Raw genomic sequence first — 20,741 nt, forward strand, 5'->3', positions numbered from 1 at the left:
ACAGTAATGGCTCAACATCGCCACTGTCTTGAAACTGTAATTCGAATGCATGAAGACACTCTTCTATGTTTAGAACTGTGTGGTAATAATGTCTTCTGCTATTTTTAGTCTGATCGGCAGTCTCTATATATTCTCGATACTGCCACGGTTGTTTGTAAACAATTTTAATATAGATAAGTGATACAGAATTTTGTTGGATCTCTATTGTGTGCACAGTCCAGACCAGTATTTCTTTATTTGAATCTGTTATTCAATTGTCTATTTATGATTTAATCTCTTCAGTGTAGTGTAAAAGCTCTTTCTCCTCAAAATCTTCGACTGGTCAAATGGATACACTGAACTTGCAGATCAGAATGCTTATAATGCATTGAATCCAAATCAGCGCAATCAGTTGAGAGATGACTGGAAGAAGGACAATCGAGCTCTCTTCAACATCCAATCCGCATTGTATATTTCAATTTTTCCCCGTATTGCAGGCATGACAAGGTCAAAAGAGGCATGGGGGGCTTTACAAACTGCATACCAAGGATCTGGCAAAGTAAGATTGGTAAGGCTTCAAACCTTTTGAAGGGATTTTGAGAATCTCAGGATGAAAGAAGCTGAGTCTATTCAAGAATACATTACCAGGACTCAAGATATTGTTAATCAGCTCAGATCTCAAGGAGAAACAGGTATCAGAGCCAGCTTGCAGATTTTTCCTTTGTGCAGATAGCAGTACTTTTTTCAAGAAATTTCAATGGTAAACAGCAGCAGCATACCCTTGCAACTTCCACTGTTCACTGGAGAGAACTATGAATATTGGAGCATAAGGATGAAGACACTCTTCTATGTTTAGAATTGTGTGGTAATAATGTCTTCTGCTATTTTTAGTATGATCGGCAGGTCAAGACTTAATTCTTTTTTCTATATATTCTTGATACTGCGACAGTTGTTTGTAAGCAATTTTAATATAGAGAAGTAATACAGAATTTTGTTGGAACTCTGCTGTGTGCACAGTACAGACCAGTATTTCTTTATTTGAATCTGTTATTCAATTGTCTATTTCTGATTTAATCTCTTCAGTGTAGTGTAAAAGCTCTTTGTTCTCAAAATCTTCAACTTTTGCAAGAACTAGGGTTCTTGCAAAAAGGGGACATTACACATAAACTTGCAAACAGACTTTCAAAAAAGAAATCAGAGATGGTCTTTACAGATACTCTGGGACAAAGCAATTTCAGTCAATTAAAGACATCTCTGAAACAATTAATGATAACATTAAGAATCATTAAATGACTTGTAAAGAGATTTCTACATTAGTTGTGCAGCTATTATCGTTGAAGCACATCACAACAAACAATGAATTCTTCACAAGATTAACAGTTTTACTTTATTCTAGTCTGGATGTCTTTTAATTAATGTAACAATACCTTTTGCCAATAATTATCTGCTTAAATATTCCCAGTATTTTTCATGCATGTATTGGGTGTCATCCAAAGATCTAAACATCAAGATTATAACTGAAGAAAAACTGAAACTGATGAAGAAAATCAAAATAAGATTACACTAAGCATGGTTTATGATAAGGACAAAACAATCTGCTTAGACAATTCTCTTGCTGTTCAGTAACTGCAGATAGAGCTTCTTGATTGTGCGTGTGTGTGTGAGAGATGTTGCCGGGAATAATCATTATGTTATGTTGTTATGTTTATGTTGTCGTCGGTAATAATGAGTTACGGTGGTCAGTTAGTTAGCCCACGGGTAGGTAGTTGGAGTCGCGACGGTTGTGTCGTACCCCTTCGGGTATTATATATTGTGTACCTTTTCTTCGAAGTAGGATCATGTTAGTGGTGTCAGATGTAATGTTATAAGCACTTATTGTACATGGACTGTGGAATTAATATAGAGGCTGGTTATTTAATATATTTCCATTATGTTCTGTGCATTTACGTTCTGCATTTAACCGTTTACCCGAGAGGGCAAACATTTGGCGCCGCTGCCTAGACGAACTCGGGAAGTGAAGACACGGATGGTGCACAGACACAATGGGCCTACCCGTTGGTGAGGTAAACCCGGAGGCCGACGACGCGCGGACAAAACTTTACATAGGAGAAGACACGGCAACGCGAGAATTTTCAATTTTGCTCCAGGTAGCCATTCAGACATACGTTCGACGAGAAGCGGCGGAGGCAGAAATCCCACCAAGTGCCGTGTGGACAGCGCTGGAGGTTAGCCCCGCAGTAAACCGGTTGATGAACCACCTCCCCCGGTTGCTTGCAGAGGCATCGCTGGCACAACAGGCCCGCCTGGAGGAGATTGCCCAAGAAGAGCGACGACAACAAATCCTGCAACGCTACGAAGAGAACAGCCGACGGGAAACGGAATGAGATGGCGCCAGGCCAGGAGGAAATTGAACCTTTGACTTATGCCCAATAGACTAAATAAGGACAAAAATAAAAAGATACAGAGTGACGAATGGGAAGTGGCACAAACCGCGTTGAATCTCAGACAGCAGATAGAACGAAGGCGTAGGCTAAGGCAGCTTGCCGAGGGACGACTGGCCGAGGGGTTGCCCGAAGGGAACCCAGGAGGTGTCACGGGGGTTGCGGAGGCAGAGATAGACGGAGAGAACTACACTGTCTACACTGTTGTAGGGCTGCCAGAAGGAGTCACGGAGGGTGCCGAAGGAGAACTCTACAGTTCGCCAGAATACCACCGTAGGGTAAGAAGCCGCGAAGAGTTGGTGGAACAAACAAGGCAAAGTCTAAACCTGATCGACGCTACCAGAGACTTGCTAAAGAATTTGTCCATTTCAGAGGACAACCGGAGGGAGACAACGGAAGGTGACGGTACGACTGAAGGTGCCGAGGGAGCACAAGGGTACCGTACGGGAGGCAATTTGTTTGGTTCGGTGTCAACAACTTTTTTCGGAGGACCCATGAGTGGAGGTTCAATTGCAGGAGGCGAAGGATCGCCAGGTACAAGCACACAAGGAATTAGAGGAGCGAGACCCAGTGGTGGGATGGCGAGTAAACAAAAATTGCCAAAGTTCACAGAGGATAGCAAAGATGATCCCGCACGGCATTGTCGTACATGCGAAACCATCTGGACAGCCAATGGGGTGACTAACCAGGATGAATGGATGAAGCAGTTTCCCGCCACACTGAGAGGAGTGGCTATTGACTGGTATTCAGACTTGGATAAAACCGGGGTAACTACGTGGGATGAACTGAAGAAAGCATTCGAGAAGGAATTTCGGCTTCTCCGAGATGATAATGAGATAGTCTCCGAAATCTATGGAACAAAGAAAGGAAAGAAGGAGACCATACGGGCGTATGGCCGCCGGCTGAAGGAATTAGTCGGAAAGATGGAAAGCCAACCGGCTGATGGCTTAAAAAAGCGGTGGTTTGTCGAGGGTTTGAACCCTAAGCTACGACGAAAGATGAAAATCGTGCCTCCGACATCCTACGATGATGCATACAACCGGGCCATGGACTTGGAAAGTGAAAATAAGACGGCCAAAAAGAAGAAGAATAGATCTTCGTCATCCTCTAAAGATGATACATCGGAAGAGGAGAGTAGCAGTGATGAGAAGCCGAAGAAGAAAGTCACGGCCCTTCAGAAGGATATGGAACGGATGTTAAAAGAGTTTAAGACAATGAAGGGGACCACAAGCAAGGAGGACGAACTGTGGTGCATGGATTGTAAGGAGAGCGGCCACACAAAGGGTGCCTGTCCCAAGAAGGCATTCTGTGACATCTGCCAGATCATGGGACATTCTACGAAGGAATGCCCATACAATCTGAAGGCACGTAACCAACAAGTGCTCTTTGCCCAGGAGCAGCCCTCCACATCGGATTCAAACAATAATGCATCTTCCGGAGGCTACCGAGGAAACCGACGAGGCGGACGGGGGAATAATAATAATTCCACCAGAAACAGGGTCCAATACGATGCGAAGGGACGCCTGATTATCCAATGTAGGGCCTGTAATCAGTGGGGGCACTTCGCCCATGATTGCACGAAGGAAGCCACCCCTCAGCACCTCTGTCGTTGGTGTGGGCCAGGCGACCATAAGGACGCAAATTGCCCACAGGCAGGGGTTAATCTCCTCAACATTGAGAAGGCTGAGAAGACTGGTGAGAAAGAAGTACTGGCGATCACCCGCGCCCAAATGAAAAAAGCCACTTATCCCGACCCCCGTACGGAGAAGGAGAGATTACGGGAGGCAAAGACCAATATTGAACGTGAGATGACGACCGAACGACGGGACAACGAGGTGGCAAGTACATCATCCCGTACGGAAGCGGAAAATAACATCATTGGGCAAATCTTGCAGATGGAGGTGCCGATAAAGGTAAAAGACCTTCTAGACTCTATGCCACAATTGAGGACTGCCATCCTCACCAATGTGCAAAGCACCGCAGCGTCGAGTGCACCACAGGTACAGGTTCCCGCCACCGCATCGTCGAGTGCACCACAGGTACGGGTTCCCGCCACCGCTTCGAAGAGTACACCACAGGTGGACGTTTCCGTCAGCCCTTCAACTGACCCGATGTTACTAGCCTTGAGCAGTGGTAGACACCCAGCTGTGGTAGAAATGGGTATCCATGGGACCATTCTGAAGGACACCATTGTGGACGGTGGATCTGGGATGAATGTACTACCAGAAGAAACATGGAAGCGGCTAGGGAAGCCCACCCTATGGCCACCCACATTCAACCTGGTGGGAGCGGACCAACACGGCATTAAGCCACTCGGCCTGTTGATGGCCCAGCAAGTGACAATTGGTACGCAACCATTCTTGTTAGATTTCGTGGTTATTCCCTCGAAGAAGAAAGGCTATGACACCATCCTGGGGAGAGCGTGGTTGATCAACGCGAGGGTAAACCACAACTGGAAGAAAAATACACTTTCCATGGAGAAGGGAGGGCGGAAATATACCATTGACCTACACACCCAAGATGTCGGCGAAGAGCTCGCCTCTTCAGACTCGGACTCAGAGGACTCTAATAAAAGGGAAGAGGGTCCCGATGAAAGCAAGGGCAAGAATGCGATGGAGCCGAACAGTGAAGGGGTGCTCGAATTGGAGGGATGTTCTGAAGATGAGGTATGCTCACTTAACGGGCTCTTCCACTGGCAAATGGAGGATTACGAAATGTTCCAAAGCTACAGGCTCGAAGTAGAGGAACCAGAGCAACCAACAGAGGTGTACCTGCCGAAATACAAAGAATATTGGAAGGGAGATGCCCCAAACCCTGGCGACGCAGACAATCCGAAGAGTGTCGGCAATGATTGGAACCCTGTGTGGAAGACCGCAGTCTTCAAAATCTTTATTCTTCTTCTTCTTCTTATGTATGGGAAGGAGACCGTGGTCCCTATAGAATTTGTGGTTCCAAGTTTTTGGATGGACATTGAAAATAGATTGGCCACCAACGGGTACAAATTGAAACCCTACCACGCGAAGCGCGCAGGGGACCCGAGAGGCCGGACGAACACCCGAGAGCCCAAAGGGGGACCCGAGAGGATGGAAGGGGACCTAAGAGGCCGGGCAAGCGACTCGAGAGGCACGGGACAAAAGAAGGAGACTTTTGGGCGAGGAAAACCGAGAAGGATGAAGGGCGATCTCAGAGACAGGGGACCCCAGCAGAAGACTCTCTAGCAGAACAAATAAAAAAAAAAAATCGTATGGCCGTACGGGTCAGCTGACCATACGGAAAAAAAAGGAGAAGAAAGCCATGGTGGAACCACCGTACGGTAGCACCACCGTGCGGTGGGGCCACCGACGGTGGAACCACCGTGCGGTGGCAACACCGACGGTGGGGCCACCGTCACCACCGTACGGTAGCAACACCGTGCGGTGGCAACACCGGCGGTCGAACCACCGTGCGGTGGAACCATCGTACGGTGGCAACACCGGCGGTGGAACCATCGTACGGTGGCACGTCCACCACCATGCGGTGGAAACCACTGCTGTCGCGGAGCACGAAGACATAAACGCAGCCCCCGCACAAACAAACACAGTCGTACGGTGGAGGGTGTTGACCGCACGATCGGAGGTGCCAGTGCTGTTGTTGACCGTACAGGAAGGTTGTATGGCCGGGATGCCATCGAGGAAATTACAGCGCTATAAAAAAAAAAAAAAACGACGACGACGGATTGAAAAATGATTTGCTGGAGTTTGAAGCCAGGACACTGAAAATATTGGAGTGTAGAAGAAGGGTTTTGACATCATAAAATATCACAGAAATGATGCGCGCCATGGACTTTCGTAGTCAGGACCCCGCGAGGGGCGCTGCCCCTCAACCCCGCTGGGGGCGTTGCCCCCAGACCTCCAGTTTATTTTGAGCTACAGAAGACCACGAGAAGTGTTGTGGTTGTCCGTATTGTGAGAAAGAAGCCCGCAGCTAAGCATTGGCAGGGAAGCCATAAGCCCTAGAGGGAGGCGGATTTGGAGGTTGGGAACAAACAGAGTTCGAGGGAAGGCATTGCAGGTCCGCGCAGTTGTATGACACCAGGGAGTTATTCAGTTTAGTTTTTAGCCTTTGGGGAGTGTGATGGAGGATTTGAGGTGTCTCCTAGCATTTGTGCCAGCGGATTGTGGCCACCTCCAGGCAGGATAGGTACGCTTTGAGGAACTCGGAGTATGTCTCGGCTGGACGTGAGGTTGCCTTGGTGGATGCATAGAGGGCTCGGGAGGAGCTGACCACTAGGTTGGAGGCAATAGTCGTGTGAGACTTAGTTCAGCATACCCAGGAGTTGGATGCCGGGAGAGCAGCACGGGTGGCCATCGAGGACAAATTGGCTAGGGAGATAGTATCAATTGAGTAGCAGTTGGTGGAAGCTGAGACTGAAAAACATGTTTTGCAAACAAGTTTGGGTTAGGCACAGGAGGACTGTGATGGCAAAGGAAGCAATATTGGTGAAATCTGCACTTGAGCATCGGATGGTAGCAGAAAAGGGTTTTCAGGCGAGGACGCAGCAAGTGTATAAGATCCGGGCCCGACTAGCGTCAGTAGTTCCTGCGGTTCATCTCTATTTTGTATTAAGTCGTCGGAGTTGACTTCTTTTCTTGGGGGGGATGATGTTGCCGGGAATAATCATTATGTTATGTTGTTATGTTTATGTTGTTGTCGGTAATAATGAGTTACGGTGGTCAGTTAGTTAGCCGACGGGTAGGTAGTTGGAGTCGCGACGGTTGTGTCGTACCCCTTCGGGTATTATATATTGTGTACCTTTTCTTCGAAGTAGGATCATGTTAGTGGTGTCAGATGTAATGTTATAAGCACTTATTGTACATGGACTGTGGAATTAATATAGAGGCTGGTTATTTAATATATTTCCATTATGTTCTGTGCATTTACGTTCTGCATTTAACCGTTTACCCGAGAGGGCAAACAAGAGAGAGAGAGAGAGAGCTTTTGCAAATGTGTCAGATTGCAAATGAAGGCTGAATCTATATCTCTTTTTATACAATAGAGCTACCAAAACATTCATAATGTTGATTTCATAGATCTTTTGTTTCTTCAATAAATTTTGTTAATATTGAAACTACCTTGCTACTTAAACAGTATTATAAGGTGCAAGCACAATTAATATTGATTAACAGACAACCATTAAAATAAAAACAGTTTTGAAACAGAAAGAACTTACCATGCCTTCACCTGATCTAAACTCTAATGGTTCTCCATTCCCATTAACATGTGTATCATAAAACACTTTGCCACCTTCATCAGGTAGCATACCTTTGTAATGAATATATAGTAAACTGTCTTGGAGTGGACAATCCATTGGAAATTCACCTGCAAAGATTTAATAAAAATATCTATTAAACAATTTCATGTCATATACTATGAGATGACTTGAGAAAGGTCTGTGAGTATGTGTCCTTGGGTGGGAAAAAATCTAGATTTTAAGGACTTCAACCTTGTAAGAATACATCCCTCTGATAGTTCCATGGTTGCAAACTAGTGTTCCCAATTTACCATGTATCATAAAGTGCTGAAATCACAAACCTTTTTTTTGCCGATACAACCTATCCTACATACAGTGACAGTTGACATGAGAAATATAAAATAAGAACCATGAGGATGAATAAAGGTTTCATTTAAAAATCATGTAATTATGGGTTTCAATGCTTGGTGACAATACGGCTAGTTTCATATTTGGACTCATACATGTAAACATCACATACTGGATATTTTGACAACTAAATTGTACGCTGAGAAACCTATAGAAACTATTACGCAATGACATCAGCTTATGCCTCAATTCAATAAGATCAATATATCCAAAGGCTCAGTGTATCCTTCTGATTTTTGCAGGGCTACAAAGTTTTACTTGCCTCAATGTTGTCAAATGAATGCACCATGGGTCTCTACCTACTTGTGACAAGGGTGTTTGCAAGAGTATTTTGTTGTGCAGCAAGTACAGGTGCATCAAAAAACATTTGGAAGTATTGCTAACATGTATCCATTCCCTCAGGAAGGATTTTATAAACCAGTATGAAAAGATTGTGGCCCTGCTGGATTTGAAATTAACTTCCCAGACTAACCAAATGCATAACAAACTTTTGTCTACAAACATCCCAAGGTTAAAAGTATGTTACTACTGAAGCACATCCAACAGATAATTTTAAAAAGGAAACCACTCTTTCGCAACACACCCTAAACAAATTGAAATTGTAAAACAATTAAAATCTAGAAAGTATTTGAAAGAAAAAAAAAGGACCCTAACCTTTTCCATCTTTAATGCGCCGTTTTATTAGACGGCCATCCCCAACCATATCACGCACCTGCCAAAACAGATTATTGAATGGCTAACACATAACTTTAAGGTACATTATGAAATTAATTGCAAGTCTATGTGCTTGAGTTTCCAAAGTAAAACATATTATTGAATGCTTTCACATAACCTATTCGCAGCATAAATTTTGCACCACAGAAATTTTTTAGCAAAATAACATGTATAGGTTCTGATTAGTTAATTTCAACTTAATGATCCTTCTATGTCCTTAGTGTGAAGTTAGGCTTCAAAACATTTTTACCCTAATTCAAAAGAGTTAAAGGCCAACTCAACAAGTATCAGACAAACACTAACATAAGTTAATGACAAATAAGGAAAAACAATAAGTTCATGCAAAAAGGTGAATTTAACTTGGGTTTGTAATTTAGGATTGGTCATCATTGAATGTTGAGGCACGTCATGGCCCCGATCAATAATGTGTGCAGATCTGAAAGTGTTGCCTCCTGCTCCAATATGATCTTATACATACTCTAAATTATGCTTCTTAAATCTGCTATAATCTGTCTCCTCATCTCCTTCACACAATCTGCTTTTGACAAGACTTCTTTTATATCCTATTCACATTAATCTGCTGATGTTCTTCCGATCCCTTTCAGAACTGCTTATAATTCTGATTTGAATCTGTACCAATATGCTAAAAAAATGTCTTTTAACCTTGCGTAAAACTTCCTGTACAAATCTGTTACATTCCTCTTCTTAAGATTCATGAATGTATATATCTTTCGCAAGATGATCTCTTCAACATGGCTGGGGTATATATCATATATCTTCTTACCTTCCTTTCCTTTATCACAATGATATCTTATACTCAATCTGACAGCAGCAATCCTTTTGAAGGAATGCACCTCTTCATCACAAATGCAAATCTTCATTATGTCCTTACAAATCACACCTCTCCATTTCTCCTTAATCTTCATTTAACAAACAAACTTACTTCTTGTTAATCGACCCTTTTGGATTGGTATCTTAATCAAATGCTGCCTTTTAATCCTCATAGAGGATCGACCAAAAGAAATAATAATATATGTTTGTTTAATAAACAGATCATTATGGAATTGTACCTCCTCATACTACTCCAAACTAATTTATCACCTTTGTTTATTTTGAGTAATGAAGATGTTTTCTTCTTTAATTATCATTCAAATCTTACTCTTCATAATCGCACCCAAGCAGATTAATATAGTCGCTGAATGTGGCCAGTGCTACTTTCATTATCCCTTCACTACTCTTTTAGTGCTTCATATGTACTTAGTCGCTGGCCAAGTTCAATTTGCTGTACAATAAAATTGTCAACTCTCAAGATTGGTGTTAGTATAGTTGCTGTCCATGTTTAGAGAGTCAACTATTAATTGTTGTTGGTATTTGTTGCCTTACGCTGCACCATAATGTTGGTTTTGTTTTCCGCTTTATACTTAACTTGGGCAATGTAAAATATAATTGCTGATTTGTTTCATCCATACTTGGGTTAAGAACCTCCTACGTGGAGTCTTGCTACTTAAGTCAGATCTTTGTTAATCGCCACTTTTATTAATTGCTGTTCTGAATCCTTGCTCATTACATTATCTGTCATGGCCATGTCCTCCCCCAAATGACCGATTTGGTTTGCATTATATATTCTTCACCAACGAAAGGTTGTATCTTTTGAGAGTTTAAGGGATACGTCCTTCCAATGGATCCTAGCCTTCAGCCCTCCAAATCGCATCCTTTGTTTACAATTACTAACACATAATCTATTATTGGAACCGTGTAATTAGTGTTTTGCTTAACTGATTGGTTGACATTGGGTCTTATGGCATTAATTCTTCATTATTGATTTCATCATATATATTGTTAATTGATCATCATGTCTTCTGTCATTAATATTGCAACACTTATGTTAATCGCTGCACATCTTAACATAATGATTGTCTTTTACTCCATATTAATTGCATCTTTTGGTTTGTTCATACTAGTTGTTGCTATCATAAATTCCTTGATAATCTCTGCTAATACAAAGGATAATATCACTGAGTCCTGTCTAAAATGAAGTGCTCTGTTAATATATGCTGAGATATTTTTACCAACCACTCGGTTCTATTACCCAATTTCTCTCCCTTTCAAACAAATGCTCTGCTGGTCGTCTGCCTTAATAGAGTGTAAGCGCTGCTTTTAATGAATACTTCTTTGTTGATCTAATGTATGTTTCTACTACAGATTGCAGCCTATGTTATTGCTTATTATGATCACTGGCTGTGTGGGAGTCAGCCATATTGATCATTGTTGCTGCTCTTATCAAACATTCTGATCACTGTTCTTAACCGCTGAGTTTTTATTAATGCTTGATCTTAATCATTTGTCCTTTGTATCATTTATAAAGATAATACAAGGAGCTTTCTCAATATCAACAATACTTGACGGAGTCATGTTTGGGGACATCACACAAGGTGCACAATCTTTTTCATGTGTCTCGCCTCAAGAAGCATTGGGGCATAATGTAGTTCCCCGTTCCGAGTTGCCACCATTGGATGAGAAGGGAAGATTATTCTTATCCCAAAGGCTATTATTGATTACAGGGAACATACTATAAGGAGGATTATCAAAGAGAACTTACTGAAGTGGAAGAACTAGCCAATTAAGGATGCTACCTATGAGAGTGAGCAAATATTGCAACATGCTAATTTGCAATTGCTCGGGGACAAGCAATTCTGAGGAGGGAGGATTGTATTGGCCCCTCTCTAAGCCTAGCCAGCGTGGTGATTGTTAGCATATTCCTCAAGTTCCCGTAGGCTAATGTGGTTGGTTAAGGAACTCCTCAGTTCTTGGAGCCATCGCCATTTTGTTCTTTCAGCATTTTGATTTATGGCATTGAGCTCTATTGTTAGTGAATTTCATGGTGATGCTTTAAAAAACATTGTCCGCCACTCAGTTTCCACTTCACAATTATTGGAGCCCATGGCTATTTTTAGTAATAATTTTGGCTCCAATCATGATTTCTTGTCATCAATAACATCTTGGCACATTCAATTTCAGTATCTGACACTTTGTTGGTGTTTTCGAAGGCAAGTGGGTCATTTTTAAATAAATACTTAAGTTATGATATATGATTATAAAGTAACACTTAAGTATTTATTTAAATATTAAAAGGTGATTTATGTCCCTTGAGGATGGGCTCCTAAGGAAACATAAGTGATTATTTTAAAATTTATTGTATCTCCTCAAGGTTGGCATTGGGATTTGTGAGGAATTTTAAAATTTTAAATGGTGTCTTTTCTAGTAAATGATATGTAAGGAATTTTGGAGCTCATTTTGCCTTATGTTTAAGACTTTGTGTGAAGGATATGCTGCTGGGGTTTTTCCGAGAACTTGAAGATGAAAAACTTCATGAAGAATAGCATCCACGATGGTGAGGGATCTTCCTTGGGTGCTTGTTGATAGATTCATTTACAGTTTATAAAGGTGCTTCATTGTTGGGGTTTACAGGATTGTTCGAAAGGGTTTATTTGAAGATTTTGGATTCCATCGTATTCAAAGAATATGAAGATCATTTGGGTATATTAATAGCTAGTTTGACTTTCATTTTTGGGAGTGAATGCAAAGATTATTTGGTGTTGATTGGCATTGGTTTTGACCTTGGTATGGGCATGGAGTTTTGGCATTGCTGGGTGCCAGTTTTTTGATGGATTTGCAGCGTTTGATTTCTTCTTTGTGAACGCACTTTCATTTGGACCTCAGCATGAACATTCCTCATGTTAGAGGGATATGTGAGCAGTTTGTTGAGGCAATCGGAGTCATTAGTGAGAGTTGACTGTACCTTTGAGCTGTTTATTATGGCATGAGATGACTACTATGGCAGAGTTGATAGGCTGGAGTGCATATTTTAGGCTTTTAAGCAAAGATGAAAAACTCTTACTCGGCAATAACTCTTTTGGCCCAAAATTTTTGAAAGCTTGGGACTTGGCAAGAAATCGGGAAAAAATTGGCAAAAAATTGGCCAATTTATCGAACATTTGAAAATATATAATTCTTAAAATATTTTTGAAAAACACACATACATTGAATTTGTAGAGCATATTGCTGATTTCCAGGATATATAAATCAAAGTTTGAGTTAAATACATATCATATAGCAAAAAATAAGTGCAACCTCTAAATGAATTTGAGTCAATCAAAGTTCCCAGACTCGGACTCGGCTCGGACTCGGCAAGGCCGACTCGACTCGTGACCCGGCTATGACTCGGCAACGACTCGGCAATGACTCGGCAAAATAAAAAAACGCTTGAAATTAAGAGATTTTTAACAATTTAAAACTTGTTTCATGCACCCATTATTGAATAAAGCCCAATTATAATGTGTGCTAGCTTGTTATGCCATGAAAGGCATGCTAGTAGAGTATCTACTTGTTTGGGGCTTCTGTTTAGTATTTTCTTTGGCCAAATTGAAATTTTGGGAGCACCAACATGAGACATCATGAACATCTTCACTTGGAAACTGTAAGGAATGCTTGTGTATGGTAGCATTAAATAGTGTGCTTTTTGAACTTAGGTTTTACCTCGGGACTATAGTTGACCTTGGTCTTTCTTGGACCTCTTAGTTTTTAGGCTATATATATGTTGGATGGAAGGGGGAATTGTGAGGCCATAAGGGTTTGAAAATATGCTCCTCAAAGACATGTCCCTTGCAAAAAATAACCTTGTGCCCCATGGGGGGATTTTTTGGGATGTGGGGACAGGTAGGAAATGTCCCCAACTCACCCACTTTTTTCAAAATTTTACGAAACATCCTTGTTGTGAGGTACTCACACATCGCTCCATTGCAAATGAAGACCCCCACTTTTTGCTTTCTAGGGTTAGCTCTTTTAGTTTTGTTGTTGGTCGTTTTAGTGTCTTAGCCTTTGCATTGAAGGGATTGAGTTTCTCAAAGGTCATCAAATCAGGTGGATCTCCTCAAGGTGGAGTGAAGGAGGTTAGGTCAGTTGAGTGATTAAGGGGTATTTAGATCATTCCTAGGGTTTTTGTGTACTATCTGGTCACGCTTCAAGTTGCTAAATCAAACCTTGGTTGAATGCATAGTGTCCTCCTAGGTCTCGTCCCTTACATCAAGGTCAGAGTGAACTCGCCTTAAAAGTCTGGAATTTCATCCTGATCCTGAAATGGCCTGAAATTTGACTAAGTCTGGAAATTTGAAGGATCCTCCAAAAACTAGATTTTGCATTATAACTCATGGAGGTCCGAAACCACTCTCAAACATCCTGACAATATATATGGAATATAACTTAAAGTATAAGAACTTATACTTAAATGTTATATTCCATATATGAATCCTGACGGAGAGACTAACTTGTCAAACAAGTCAAAACATTAACCTGTCGTGGCCGAGTCTTGGAGCTTGGACTCGGCGAGTTTTGCCATAACTCACCTGACTCGCGAGTCAAGCGAGTTATGGTCAAAACTCGCCAAGTCCAAGTCCCGAGTCAACAAAACTCGTCGAGCTTGGCTCGACTTGCCAACTCGGCGAACTCGCCTGACTTGCGGCGAGTTTGGGAACTCTGATTTCAATACATATTCTAGAGAATTTGCATTCCTTGAATCTCCTTTCTATAGAATTAAAGTTCTCCTCTACTTCACATCTTCCATAAAATAAATACTTTGCTCAATAGCTGGCATTGGCATGTGCACACAAAGCCTGTCAAATTTTCAGCTCATCTCATACACATTGATGAACTTTGTCAGCCTTCACAACACACCTTTAGCTTCAAGAACATGGTTCAAGAAGCATGAGACTTCCACATGAAACTAACATATCATGCAACACACCATACTGAAGTTTTCCTCACACATACACCTAAAGGATTCACATTTTTCCCACAAAGATGCCACATCCCTTGAAGGCACCTATTTTTAACTTGTTGTGGATAGGTACACAGTTACACTAATTGATTTGCAAATGGCGAGGTGCAAGGTTATGTAATCAATTACATGATAGTATTCAGTAAAAGAATACTCGACAGATCATTACTACAGATTTATTTGAGTTTTTCTCCCGATTTTTTCCAATAAATCACCCCGATTTTTTCAAAAAAATCGCCCAAGATATTTTTGCAGATTAAATCGTTGCCATAAATGACTCAAGATAAATTGGGAGTTAAACAATTTTTTGCAGATTTTTTCATCTATGCTTTTGAGAATCCCTTAAGCTGATCTATTCACTAGAAACCTCCACCTGTGGGCTGTGAGTGATGGATTCAAGTCGCAGGGGTTACAAGCCATAAATTCCTGTTTTTTGGAGGCATTTGAAGGATAAAATGGTTGGTTTAATACCTGCAGGAGGTTGTGGGTGTTTAACAGCAGTTATTAGCTCTGCCGTTTGGGGGTTTCAGTTGAAAGAAACTGCTGATTGCAACTTGTTTTCAGAATCAAATATTGAAACCATTCATTGTTTCCTGCTTTCCCATGGATGAAATTATGCTGGACTGAGGTCAAAAAATTGTATGCATTTATGTAAAAAAAATCTGCTCAAATGACAGACATATTAAGAAATAAATTTGTTGTTAGTATCATACTTTTCAAATAGTACAGTTTGTTTCTTATTCCATGTGTAAATGCCAGGATAATGTCATATAAGATCCTGCAAACCAATCACCATACTTACCAGCAAATCAGAAAATAGATTTCTTACACATGCATGCACAACAAAATGTACATAGACTAACATATGAAGAGTTTTAAAAAAAAGAATTGGTTTGGATTTGAGGGTGGCCACTACAAAATTCTTGCATACATTGTAGATAGTGTTTGGTTGAAGCACTGTATGCTCTCACCTTGCCCACTCCAAGATCTGGATGATCAAAATGTGTGGAGACATTGTATCTGCATCTCTATATTGTAAAAAATTAAAAAAAATTAGGGTGGGTTGTTACAGAATGTGTCTTAAGTAAAAAAAAATTACATGGCTATTTGAAATGATGTCCAAGGTAAAGGGCATTGGAGGGTTGTCTAAAGTGGAAGGTAAGGTTTTAGTTGGTATTTAGGTTAATGGCACTTTTTGGTTATGAAGACATCATTTTTCTTTTGTTGTTGGGATTAGCTATGGTATCGGGTGGCATTTCCTAATGGTAGCAACTGTGGTCTTTCATGGGTAGTGGCTTTGGTGCTTCTTTGTTGATGCCTCCATTTTGACCCAGTTCTCTTGTTTGGGCTCTGCCCAACATTTTTATATCTATATTTGTATTTATATTTCTGTTATGCTTTTTGGACGATGGACCCTATAATTAACCCCATCTAATTAAGCTAAAAATTTAAAAAAATGATTAGGCACATCACTTAACTAATTCGACCCAGCATGGTATTAAAAAATTTAAATCAAGAGAAATTTACAAGATATAACCAGCACTTAACTACTTGCATAAAAATGTTTATAAATTATTATATAATACATATAGAAAATAAATGCATACCTGGATAATTTGAACAATTTCTACTTCAAACAGAACCTCTTCAGAAATTTTTTCTAATGATGGCATGCAGGAAGCTGCAGTTAGGTAAGAACCATTAACATAAATAATTGCCTTCTCCTTCCTGGTCATAGCTCCAACGCCCCTTTCTAATCCTTCAGGCACCTGTGTCAACCTTATATTATGGAATGCTATACCTAGAGAAGACAATTAAAATATTTCATAAAACATGAGCAAAGAAAAAAATGTATCAATTACATCTGTGACAATGTACGTATTAATAGAGAATGTGTGAAGCTAACCACAAAGCAAGAGAAACGGATCATTTGGTTTGCAAATGTCAATGATTATATGGTCTGCATGCAATACTATATTGTGTGGAAATTATTTCGATGTTTTAAGAATTGATTACTTTTGTCATAAAATTCAGATTCAATGATTATTTATGATGAGTATTTTCTGTATCTAAAGTAGATAGTAACCTCGATACTATATGCACTGATAATACACAGTTAGGGTCTAGTTGGGTCTACCAGTTCTACATTTTCCCATGTAGAAAGGAAATAACCTTTCATCTCTGCTCAAGCATTACAGGAGACAGTTACTAGGGGTAGTAAAAAAAAATTAGAATCTCGATATCTTAAAGAAACCCTTAACTAATTGTATTCCACAATAAGTAGTGGATGGATAAGAAACACCCAGAATTGATTCCATAAAAGGTCTGTCAAGAGACCCAGTTGGACTATAGCATATGGAATGATTTGGCTTGAGATCTTCATATCTGATGACTGTATAACACAGTACTGTCGCTAGTTCTTAGACTACACACTATTATATAGATATTATTTGTTAAATTTTGTGACCCAGATTAGTAATCAGATTATCAGTATTTAACTGTTTGCTAATATTAAGTAAAGTAAATGACAGAATGAAAGTAAGTGCATAAGAGACAAACACAAATACCCTGGGAAAACCTCCAAGGAGGAAAAACCCAGCACTAAAGACCCACAGGTCAGATTATGTATTCAATCTTAATTGTACCAATACAATACTTAGCTGAACTCTTCAACCTCTTATCAGATCTGCACCTTTTGATGGTCAGATCTGCCCTTCTAATTACTCCAAGTCTGCATCAAATCTGCTCTCTAACAGAAATCTGGAACATCAAATGCCTTTGACCTCCTTGGATAAGTTCGCCCAATTTACTTCTCAATTTCGCACACTTAGTTGCAGAAGTATTTCGCTTTGCAAGAGGAAGTGAGATTGTATTTTTGTGTTTGGTAAATGATCATTATTTATATGATCATTTAACCCACATAACCTCTAAGTCGGCTTTGTTTAACAAATTCATTTTGGCGCCAAGTTATTAATGTGGCGTGGTAAATAGGGCTGGTCTTTGTTTAGGGGCACGTTACCCTTTTAGGGCCGGTCCTCCACGTTACACTTAAGGGAAGGGGTTCGGATGTTGCCTTAGGGCAATCCGAACCCTCTTTCCTAGTTACAAACAACATTATTAACCTATTTCCAGAACAATTCACTGACTTCAACACACACTTATGTAAATTGTTCCATATTCCATTATCCACAGCACTGAAATGTTGCTGATGGGGTGCATCCAGGGAGGCCTAGATGCATCAAATCTAGCTAAATGTGAACTTTTCTTATTTGAGATACAGGTTTATTAAAATGATGATGCTCAGCAACAGGGCAGTAGTATCAATTAAAGCATTTATATTTCATTATGAACACCTCTTAAGTCTGCAAACTAGATGTCCTCAACATGATAATAAAGAAAGAAGAGGATTTGGTAGTAAATAAAGGCAAAAAACAATTGCAACCTTAATAGGACAGTAAACAATTCAGAATTTCTGATTGCAAGTTGCAAAAATTGAAACTCAGTGAGATTGTTTATTGGGAAAGTTTATAGAAGCATTATGTATTAGTGAGATGAAGAATAGATTGCTTTAAATATCAAAGATAGTAAACAACATGTGTATTCGGGTTAAGTATGAAAATAAATAATATTTGTATAGCGACTACATATTATTGAATTCGTATGGTGGAGTATATTCGTTTTTTTTTTCTTTTAATATGGTGGAGTATATTCTTGATATAAGTAGATTCTTGTAGTTGAAGAAGAATATGATTTTGTTAGATGAGATCATGAAGAGTTAGGATATACTTGCTTAAGGTAATCTAGTCTTCCCATTGTAAAACACAAAAACTGTAACAAACTACAGTTCAAAAGAGAAGCCTGTAAACCTGTGCCCTTAGATGTCACTACTGAATAGAAATTCCATGTTTTGAATGAGGATGAAATAGATATTATGTAATCCTGATAATAAGGACCTCGAATAATAAGACATTAGTATGAATTACGAAACTAGAGCTGTCAAGTTCTTGTGACTAGCAGATTCCTAAGAAAACAAAAAAGTCAAACTTTGAATAACTAAACAAATAATTGTGAGAAGGGATTATGCATCTTTCCTTGACACACTACTTAAGCCAAAAATTGACATTTAAATATAGTTTCACTTTGACCAGAAAAAACAATGAGTGTATTATGATGAAATACAAGTTCAAGTAAAGATAGATGAGTAGCGTATGGCATTAATAAGCTAATTTCTCTTTAATGGTTAATGTAAACGGAAAATACATGTTAGGTGTTTTGAATTTATTACATGGTTTATAAATCAGCTGATATTAAAAGGTATGCAACTGCATTTTTTGTGGAAACCTGACACTCTTCATTAATACAACTATAAAAATTGCTAGGGATCACACTCTCTATTCAAAATTGCAATAATAGGTTTTCAAAGAAATACAAAAAATATACCAACCTCTTTCTTCCCAAATGTAAAGTGTAAAGGTTCGCCTTCTTTGAAAGATAATATTTCTTGATTATCAAGGGTTCTTGCTGTTATCCTTTAATGAACATAACAACAAAATTATCAGATAACCAGCAACTCACAATAATAACTTAAAAACATATAAATATAATCAAAGGACAATTAAATTTTCTGAGACTCTGTGACAGAATCTACATAAGCTTAATAATTATATGTGAAACTAACATATGTAATGTGCATAAAGAAAGTAGAACCTGTGTGAAGCATCCAAACAAAAATGAGAGTTCTTCCATTAAAAGCATAAATGCATCCACAGGTTTAAGGCCTTTATTATATAATTGCTTCATATAAATTATGACTAGTATAGATATCTTAAATAAATCTATCAAAGAAAACACCAAGACATATCAATTTAGAATTATAATGGTGCTTGTGTTCGATTCTTTTTGCATATATTATCTGTGATTCTTCTTTTTCATTTTCTCCTACATTTTTCTTATTCTACTCTTAAGTTTTTTTTTAATTGTTTTTGGTATTGGAGAGTTATTCGCATCAAACTTGCATTTTTTCTTGTGCAAAGAGCCACAGCAGGTTTTCAGCTTGGACTCACCGACTTTAGGTGATTACTCGACAAAAAAGTCAACGAGTTTTTATCCATGAGTCGCCATACAAACTCAGCAAGTAAACCCTAAAAAACCTCACACAAAAAAATGGCTAGCGCTCGGAGACTCATTGTGTATGTAAACTATGGTTTTGGGAGTTTAAAAAACAAAAATTAATTTTTGAAGCCACAGTTGTGCAATTATTTCTTTCAATGCAAGGATTAATTTTTCTTATATTGTTTTTAATTTTTCTATCCCTTCATTTGTAGCGGCCATTGCACATGAGGAGAAGGTAGAGAAACCCTACACGTTTGGCACTTGGGGTTTGGAATCATCGTGTCTTGAGGAGAGTTCTTCCATTGTTGGTATTCTATTCGAAGATAGGAATGAGACCTTAACTGTATATCCCAGGCACGAAAGGAATGAGTTAGTGCAGTATGTGGCCAAGCAAGTAAAGCAATCTAGTTCGGGGTATAATTTAGAATTCTTTTTGGGTTCACATAACTTGCTGTTTTGGGGAAATATAAAATGCTATAATCTAATTTTTTACCAATAAGCAAATGAAATAGGTTACATTCCATCTCAAAATTATCCGAACAACCTCTATATGATTTAAAGAGAAGTAATAAAGCATGTTAAAGGGGTATATTAACTGCAAACATACTTACCAGGCTTTGACCTCATATGGCTCTCGAGCTGTCTCCCACCCTTCACCTTCAATCAAAACCTGATTATTGTAAACCCAACAAATTTTAAATTTTACCAAAGAGAATTTAATCCAGTAATAGGCCTAAACAGTAAATCCAAACCCTACATAGATGACTTAATATTTTGCCCCGGTTTTTGTCCTGGGCAATATCTGTTGTGCAGTTAAGAACAATATATGAAGAACAATGTTTATCTTCAAAATGTCTTCCCCCACAGTGTGCATCTTCAAAATCCAGAACAATTTTACAGAGAGATTTGTCTGTTCATTTTACTGTTCAAGCATTTATTTTTTATTTTTTAAAGCACGAATGAATAGCTCCAAAAGGCTGTGCTATCATGGTAAAAAGGTGCCTTTGTTAAACAAATAATCCAA

At 39.4% G+C, this 20,741-nt stretch overlaps 1 protein-coding gene across 1 annotated transcript in view; it reads right to left on the reverse strand.

Annotated features, from left to right (window-relative positions):
• The window catches only part of LOC131074696 (peptidyl-prolyl cis-trans isomerase PASTICCINO1), a 252,308-nt gene that overhangs the window by 127,646 nt on the left and 103,921 nt on the right, over positions 1–20,741 (reverse strand). Inside the window, exons 7-11 of the mRNA XM_058011384.2 lie at positions 20,329–20,387; positions 19,050–19,134; positions 16,213–16,374; positions 8,713–8,770; positions 7,630–7,778 (exon numbers count right to left, since the gene is read on the reverse strand). Of these exons, the coding sequence (XP_057867367.2) occupies positions 7,630–7,778; positions 8,713–8,770; positions 16,213–16,374; positions 19,050–19,134; positions 20,329–20,387 (513 nt within the window). The remainder of the gene's footprint in view (positions 1–7,629; positions 7,779–8,712; positions 8,771–16,212; positions 16,375–19,049; positions 19,135–20,328; positions 20,388–20,741) is intronic.

This window comes from Cryptomeria japonica, chromosome 4 (assembly GCF_030272615.1).
Source record: "Cryptomeria japonica chromosome 4, Sugi_1.0, whole genome shotgun sequence".
Taxonomy (NCBI): domain Eukaryota; kingdom Viridiplantae; phylum Streptophyta; class Pinopsida; order Cupressales; family Cupressaceae; genus Cryptomeria; species Cryptomeria japonica.